At 34.9% G+C, this 8,740-nt stretch overlaps 1 protein-coding gene across 1 annotated transcript; it reads right to left on the minus strand.

The window, feature by feature from the left end:
* Window positions 1-2,396: 2,396 nt before the first annotated feature.
* LOC123562793 (acetylcholine receptor subunit delta-like) lies at window positions 2,397-5,207 on the minus strand. The gene has a single exon (XM_045355385.2). It carries the CDS (start codon window positions 5,019-5,021, stop codon window positions 3,699-3,701), a length of 1,323 nt encoding a protein of 440 aa, XP_045211320.2. The 5' UTR covers window positions 5,022-5,207; the 3' UTR covers window positions 2,397-3,698.
* Window positions 5,208-8,740: the final 3,533 nt, after the last annotated feature.

Here is an 8,740-nt window from a genome sequence, read left to right on the forward strand (position 1 = left end):
TTTCTAATGTGACAGAAAGAACTCTCTGCAGGGAATGTTATACATGATTTCAAACAAACGTTTTGACAGCAAAAGTCGGAACACTTCCCATTTTCAGTCCCCGCATTTTCTAAAATGTTGGCTAAAACTAAACCTTGCCTTTCAGAACACAGCTGGAAGTAACGTACCTAGGATATACTATGAGTACATAAAATAGAAAAAATGGAAACTCCACAGGTCGCTCAACACAACAAAAACGAAAATGTTGCAGGCTCGGTTTGATTGAGCCTGTTCATGGACGGTAGTGGAAATGCATGCTACCGTCCATGCCCTCTAGCCCCGTGTTGAGCAGAACTCAACATTTACACATGCTAAAAGTGCAAAAAAAAACAATTTAGAGACATCAGATGTCATATATACTTAAAAACATTGCATTAATAATGTTTTCTGAGAAGACAAAAACTGTCAAAACCTCATTTTGAAAATGACTTGCTCCTGTGACAATGAGCCATTAGCAAGATGAAAATAAGCTTTTGACATATACATTGCTTCCAAGTCCGCATCCTTCATTTTTACTTAAAAAAATGATTGTTTCCTTATCAATGATTGATCGTCGTTTTAGGTAAGTGTATACTATTTCAAAATAGAATCTTGCTTCAAAGCCCAATTGCAAACCGATTACGCAGATCAAGCGAGGAACGGTGTATAAAGCGGTAGTTTCTCTCTGTCCGAATAAATCATTTTTGGCATCCCTCTACCAACACACCAAGCAAACTGTACCAGTAAATTGTAACGCTACAGGCAGTCAAAATAGGCTGAGTGCAAACTAACAAGACTTAAAACTAGGTTCAATCCTACTTAGTTACCTTTTGCTTTTGCAATTTTCGATGATGACAAAATGGCACATGCAAGGCGAACACAAATTCCCTTTGTTATACATAACGATATAATCCGATTCTAATCAGCTATGGCAGGCAAAGATAATTTGCGAAGCAAAAAAAAGTTACATAGCAAACCTTACAGTGACAATGCAGAACAATAGAAACATCGCGCTTCTTGAACAGGTTAAGAAGCTAAAATTAAAACAGAATAGCCGCCTTTCAATCAATATTTTGTAAAATATTTGCATTTTGTTTGTATTATTACAATTAATACGTGTTTTTATTTTTCAGAATTGCGTTGAATTTCTCAACCGATTTCTCTTCACACACACAATGATTGACCAATTATTACTTGTAGCTTTTCGTGTCAAACACCAATACAATGGACCTTGATACGCAGGAAATCTCGGCAAAATGTTACTTGGGTTAGGTATTTTAAAACACAGAGGTACAAAAGGGGGTAAATACAGAGTTTAGTCAATTTAAGATGTCAATGAAGGGGTTCATTTGAATAATTTCCAAGTTCTGTCTGGAGCAATCATAATTATATTTCGACCAAAAATGATTTTTTTACAAACATTTCAAATTGTATGGATGGCAAAAATGTTGAAATTCAGCAGCATAACACCAAAACTGTTACTAAAATTAGGTATGAATTCATTTTAATAGAAAGACGTTTCAAACCAAGATCTGTCATGTGTGGCTCTCATATGTAAATCTGCATTTACTTTTCTTGTTATTGCATCTAGTCGTGACGGAGTTTATGAACAATTTGAAAATATGGATTGTAATTTGAGTATTAATGGGTTTTCAGCACGACTGACAGTGATACATAGACCAACAAAACAAAACGGTTTAAAGACCTAGTGTTTTTCTAGAGGAAGAATGGCCTGCTTTCCTTTGCATATATGCTACAGTTGATAAAGACATCATCATTGTGGGAAACATAAATTTCCATCTCGATATTCCTTCAGACCGAGATGCTGTCAGATTTATAAGTGTACTTCAGTCATATGGTATGCATCAACATGTGAATGGACCTACCAGCGCTGGCGGTCATACCTTAGTTGTTGTTATAACCAGGGACGACAGCAAAATAATATTAGGTATCGAGGTCATCGATCCAGGTCATTGTGACAATACTGGTAATATGTCACAAGACCACTATGCAATTCCTTTCAACGCCTGTGCCACAAAACCAGCTCCGGTGCGGAAGATGGTTTCTTTTCGGAAATTACTCTCTGTTGACGTAAGTTCTTCCAAACAAGACATTTCAGCGTCCCTTGCACTAAATACATTTCCAGAAGGTACCGACGTGAATCACCTAGAAAGTGCATATTCAAATGGTAAATAAACATGCTCCCCTACGCACAAAAACTATCATTCTTCCACCTAGCTGTCCGTGGTTTACAGACGAACTTCATGAGGCTAAACACTTAAACGCAAGCTTGAGCGGATATGGCGTGAACTGACCAATTCAATTTTCTTTTCATATCACGGCGTAGATCAGTATTTCATCCTATGATAACATAACTTGTCTTGTTTTATCTCTATGTTTTACATTCATGAATTTTGTTAATGTTTAAATGCATTTTTTGTTTGTGTTGAATGTGTAATTGTTTGTATTGTTTGCCATTTATTCTGTAAAGCACTTTTGAACTTGTACATGTGCATGAAAAGAGTGCTGTATAAATGTGGTATAATAATAGTAATAAATAATAAAAAGAGTTTGAATCGGTTTGTGGTGCACACAAAACTTCACTCTTAAAGCAATGATAAAGATGCTATATGATCAGCGACAATTTGTAAAACATATACATTAACACCCGCCAGAGTTACATTGTAGGAAAGATAAACAATATGTCTGTCAGCTGAAAGTCTAAAACACTCAATGGTTACAGAATGCATGATATATAAACACAGAAATGGTCATGTAGGATATATAAAACGTAAACATAAGAAAACATATATGCAATGCCTTTGCCGAAAGCATCACGAGAAATACTTCAAAACCCGACGAAATAGGCAAGAACACGAGTAAGTAACAGATTAGTTTCATTGGTCTTCATGCAGCCTTCCAGCTGTTTTGTCAGTAGCAACTGAAAAGAAAAACGTAGCGCCCAAAATGAACTGTCTTTAAATTACTTTTTAATTTCAAAAACAAATCTGAATTACAATAATAATAGTATTGCAGTTAATGATTATGGTCGTCAAGCTGAAAGAGTGTATTAGTATCATATTGATAACGTTCAATAAAGTCTTCAGTATAACCACATGCTCCAGCAAATCATATGACTTGATTTTATATTAATTCAATCCCCTTTTCAAATGAGGAAAGTACCATTTCTAAAATCAAAATCGTCTGTCTAAACCGCTGCTCACACTCTTCTAAAAAAGTACATAAAGATAAAAAAGAGAAATGTTAAAGGAAATGCCTCCTAACCAAGGAAAAGTTATCAATTATGACTGAACATTTGTTTAGAATATGGCAATATAGGAAGAACTGTAACAAATGTAATGTATATTGCAAAAATTTACACCTAGCAATACAAAGTATATGTGTTATGTATCTTTTTGTTAATATCAATCGTATTCACTCATTTTTTTATGTATCAAACACAATTGCAGACCCTAATTATTCCTGTTGTAAAAATGAAGTGAAGTTTTTCCTAAATTAAAATCTTAACATCAATATATCGAAACGATATAAGTATCTAACTTTATGTGATGCCTTCAAAGGTAAAGTGCATATAAGCAATTTTAATATTATCTTCCTCATCATCATCATTACATTGTTATCATCATCATCATAATCGTCGTGGTCATTTGCATCAACTTTCAGTGTGATGCATGTGATCCATGGGATTCGTGTGATCCGTCCTGTTCAACCAGATCCTCGCTGCTGAGGGTCATTTTAAGGACGGTGACAGTAACGATCAAATTAATCATGGAAAACATGACCAGAAAAATGTTGTCAAATGCCCTTACAACGTCTGGCCACGAAACGTTTGCATTATTTGTCGTGTTGATGGGATTTGAGTTTTCCGGTATTTTAGCGTTGTTTATTTGCATAAGTTCAGCGTTAAATTCGTTCTCGACATGCCAATTAATCGGCGTTTCCTGTTTATCACCAGAGGAGTTTTGCGTTGAAGTACACATTGCCACAAGTTTTACCAGAAACGGTGAAATAGACCTCTCTGTGTCACGGTGGTAAATTCTGATCTGGATTATTGTCAATATCGCGATAATCACGCTCAGAAGTGTACACAGGAAGACATACACATTGAGAATTGAGATTTTATCAGAGTTTTCTGGTAGTTTGCTGCTTACAATTGTCAAGAAGACGGCAAGTGAAAGGAACACCGTGATCACAAAACTAGCCTTTTCTCCAGACTGAACAGGTAGGATAAACACGCAGTTGTTCATAAGCGAGAGAATAACAATAGGTAGGAACACATTCAGGATAAAATATGTGGGGTTCCTGCGCAAAGTGAGGGTGCATATGATGTGAACTTCACCTTCCTCCATATTTGTAACCATTTCTGTACCAACGACCGACCAACCTGAAAATACCCCTTTACCATGGAAATCAATATGATCGTCTACCGAACGTATTTGAAGTTCATTTGAATACCCAGGTGTTTCAAAAATCATCGAACATTTCTGTGTGTCAAATGGAAATTTACGAACGTCAGCTGTACAAGTGTATTTGAAAACTTCCACTGGATACCATTCTACGGTGCCATCGCTATTAATAATAACTTGTACGGAAGGGGATCCCATATCATAATGTTTTGCGACGGAATTTTCAAGAAATATATATGGTTTCCATACCTTTGACTGTGATACATGAATGTGAGTAATGTTTTCAAAATTTTGCGGATCCCACATTAGATATTCATCCTTCCAATGAAGTGTCAATTTCGAAGTTAGAACAATTGTTTGTTTTACTTCGTCAAAATCAATTACGGCTATGACAGCCATACTGACATTAACAAGTGTTGGTGTTCTCCACAGTTTTACTGGTCTAACTTCATTGTTGAAGCTGTTGTTAAGAAACAAATGTTTCCATATCTCATGTCCACCGCTGATTGCAAGACACGTGTAACTCGCTAACAGTGTTTTTATATATAGAGTTGTCCATACAATTTTGTAATCCATACTCCTGTAAAAGTCATATCTTTTTTGCACTATCAAAAGCTAATTTATAAAGCAACCATTGAAACTGTAAAACACCGAAATTAATTTTAAAAATGTCTTTTAGGTTACGAGCTCTTCCTATGCTTCACAGCTATCCACTTCTTGATATTTTCATTGGTAATTTCGCATGGTATTTATAACAAATGCAAGAACTCCTCACAAAAGCTGGATAAATAACATTCGCTCTCAGTTACTCAAATTCCCCAGATACGGTAATATTCGAAAAAATAAAACGGAAATAAATGAAGGTTACATATTATAGTATTTTATGGTGCAAAGCAATTAGGGACTAATTGACTGACATTTAACGTTCCATACTAAAACATTCCCAATAACCGAGAAACTATATCAGCAGACAAAACACGCCATTGAGTCAAATGTTGAGTTCCATACAGCAGAACAAGGCAGTATGATTCATAAAAATAATGACCGTGAAACGGAAGTTTGAAAATAGAAAAATATCAAACTCCAGCAACTTACATAAATATGGAATAAAAGGAATTCGTTTTTTTTCTGGGATATACAAGGTTTATAAAGGAAGATAGGAGACAAAAATATACTTGACATACGCGAGGTGGTCTGATTTTTTATTTGGTTTAAAGTCACATCGACACAGTTTTATGTCATATGGTGCCTTTCCAGCTTTCCACAGTGGAGGAGGACCCAGGTGCCCCTCCGGGCATTTTTTCATTTATGGCCGGGTACTTGGGTAGAACCACACCCATACGTAAGTCAGCTGGATGGCTTCCTCACATGAAAAATTCTACACCCCAATTAAGTGAGGTTTGAACCCACATCGGTGAGGGCAATATATTTTAAGTCAGCGACCTTAAACACTCGACCACTGAGGCCCCGACAGATGTTCTGAAATTGTGATGCTAGCCTCGTAACTTTATTATAATTAATCAGAATCATATGAGATACATCAATAGAAATGTCTGTTTTAATCATATATACAAGAGTATATATCTATGCTGTATATACTTCTAGACGGGCCATTTGACACCTATATAATGCCATGTAATTTGATTATTTGTTTCAAGTTTTGAATATAAATAATTTAACACATTAGACTTACTCCTCGTAATTTAATCCCAATTGATAAACGTGTAGGTATAAAACTTAACAAATAAAAAATATCACTGTAAAATCCGAGTGAATATCCGGCTTGCAACATGCCGACTGTACAACCGCGCTCTTGGATATTCATCCTAAACATTACAATTTTAATAGCTAAATTATGTTGTTGATTTTTTTTTCGGGTGAATAGAGTTCTAGAATTACTAAATGAAAATAAAAATCAATATTTTTCCTCGTGCAAAGTGTTGCAATGTGCGCATACCACGGTCTTCACGGTTGAAAGATTTTATAATTTCTGTACATCTGATGTAGTCAAACACCATTATGTATAGTTTCAAACGAACACATTGAACCATATTCGAGAAAATGGATTTTAAAAATTTAGAAACGGCCGCAAGTGTAATGTAAGTTAAAAATGGCTACATTTGTTTACTTTTTGATATACCAGAGAAGACGTGTTCAGTGGAAAATGTCTTTTTTATGTAGGGATAACGCATGTTTTTTCGTGTTATAACCTCTACAGAATCCTGAAGAATTGGTTGGTGCCCGAGCCCGTAGGGACATCGCAAAGTAAGCCAGGGCCAAATAGAAACTGTTGTGGAATGAAAAAGCAGACGGGTTGCTTCAAAAATCCATCAACAATTACATCTTGATTTTATGAATGGTATACAAATGGGGATGCGGTAATAAAAGAGAGTTGTTGAAAACTAGTATGAGTATTAAATAGAGAACGCCATCAACATTCAAGACAATGTAAATAACATATATTAAGCAAGTTGAAAATATGTGTACCGTCTTAATTGGAACGGTCAGTACATATATGAAGGAAACTGGAGTTTCTGGCAAGTCTGGTGGTGATTAAGAAAATACAATCAAATTGGTTTTCTTGCACCGAAACAGTAAACGTCATTTTTATCATATCTAACCCCTGCGACATTGACTTTTATGTTCTTGTGAAAACTCTTTCTCTATTACGAAGGACAGTCTCCATTTCTGTATTTTGCTTGGTTACATTTTATGATCCAAAAGGATTTCGTTAGAGCGTTGATTGCTATAAAACTTTAACCTGAAACAATATTAAAATATCTGATCTAAGTGATCTTAATGACTGAGGTTACTATTTCTAAATCTATATCTTTCCCTTAGCTCCTCTAAATATATTCTGCAAATTATATTTATAGAGAATCAGTTCCTTTGATATTTACTACTGTATGATCCACAACTACAAAATACCCTTTTCTCATTTATAAAGAAAAAAATATAACTTTTGTAAAACTTTAATAAAAACTACGAAAATCTGGAAAAAAAGACAATTTTACAGATGTAGCTGACATTCTTCAAATTCACATTTTTCTTTTATTTTGAACGTTTTCAGATCTGCAAAATAGTATAATGATCATAACATAAAAACAACATTTAATGGGCCTCATCATAAACTATTCTTTGAATGGAAATGGGAAATACGTTATTGCTTTTTACAAATATAGGTAGGCCTGGCCACGAAAATAGAACTAACAACGGCAGAGTGACGTCAAGAACCCTTTTTGCATGTCATCTACCTCCGGAGACAATAAGTAATTATCTTTATCTTCTTTTACAGGAATTAAAATATACAAAACGGATACAGAACCGCATAATATTAAAATTTCTGCCTCCACTGTACAGTATCGTTAACTACCATACTAGATTTAGTATTTTAAGTAATAATTTACAATGTATAGTAGTTTTTAGACTTCTAATAGACATCTCGGTATAACAATCATACAACAAAAATGTCGTGTATATAACATATAAATCAAATATGTCACAAGTTATGAAGCAGAAATTGCCATATTTATAGTATCCTAAATAGTGAACACACCAAACTACAAAGGGCTAGAACTCTGGTGTTACTCGGGCAATCTGACTGAAACTTGATGGGTCGCATTTCCCTATAGTGATGAACATTATATGAAGTTTTATTCCAATATTCCAAACCACTTCCTAGATATGGCTATGGACGGACGGGCGAAAAGACGGACGGACGGACAGGTGGACAGACAATGCCAAAACTATATCCCTCCGCCTTCGGCGGTTGATAATAAAGATAAGCCTTCCTGACGTTCAGGACAACCGTAATGCAAGTCAGAAAGCAACTTAAAAAAAACTACCGTGCATGAATGATCCTATTCTGTTTTAGAATATATTAACCGGACCCCTGGCCACTTCCATATATTAAGTCAATTAATGATAAAAGCATATTTTTAAAATGATATAATGTCTTACGATGTTTCTCATTACATATCTGGTGCAGTCGTTCTGTGCACGTCACAATTCAAAATCATTATTATCGGAGCTCACGGCAAAAATACGCACATTTTTTGCATGTCTCTATGCATTTAGTGTATAATATGTATAATATACTGACTAAAATTTAAGGTAAGGTCAGGATTACTATGGTTACAGAATCCATACACTAAAGATACCAGACATTAAAACTGCACAGGCGCACCAGATAAGATAAGATAAGATAAGATAAGATAAGATTTATTTTGAGTCGGCAAGACATTTACAAATAACATAAGCTCTGAAGAGCTTTTTTAACCGACTATATAACAAGT

This window comes from Mercenaria mercenaria, chromosome 2 (genome assembly GCF_021730395.1).
Source record: "Mercenaria mercenaria strain notata chromosome 2, MADL_Memer_1, whole genome shotgun sequence".
In the NCBI taxonomy this organism is placed as follows: domain Eukaryota; kingdom Metazoa; phylum Mollusca; class Bivalvia; order Venerida; family Veneridae; genus Mercenaria; species Mercenaria mercenaria.

Coding starts and splice junctions, on each gene's coding strand:
- LOC123562793 (XM_045355385.2), bottom strand. CDS start 5,021: ATGGATTACAAAATTGTATGGACAACTCTATATATAAAAACACTGTTA.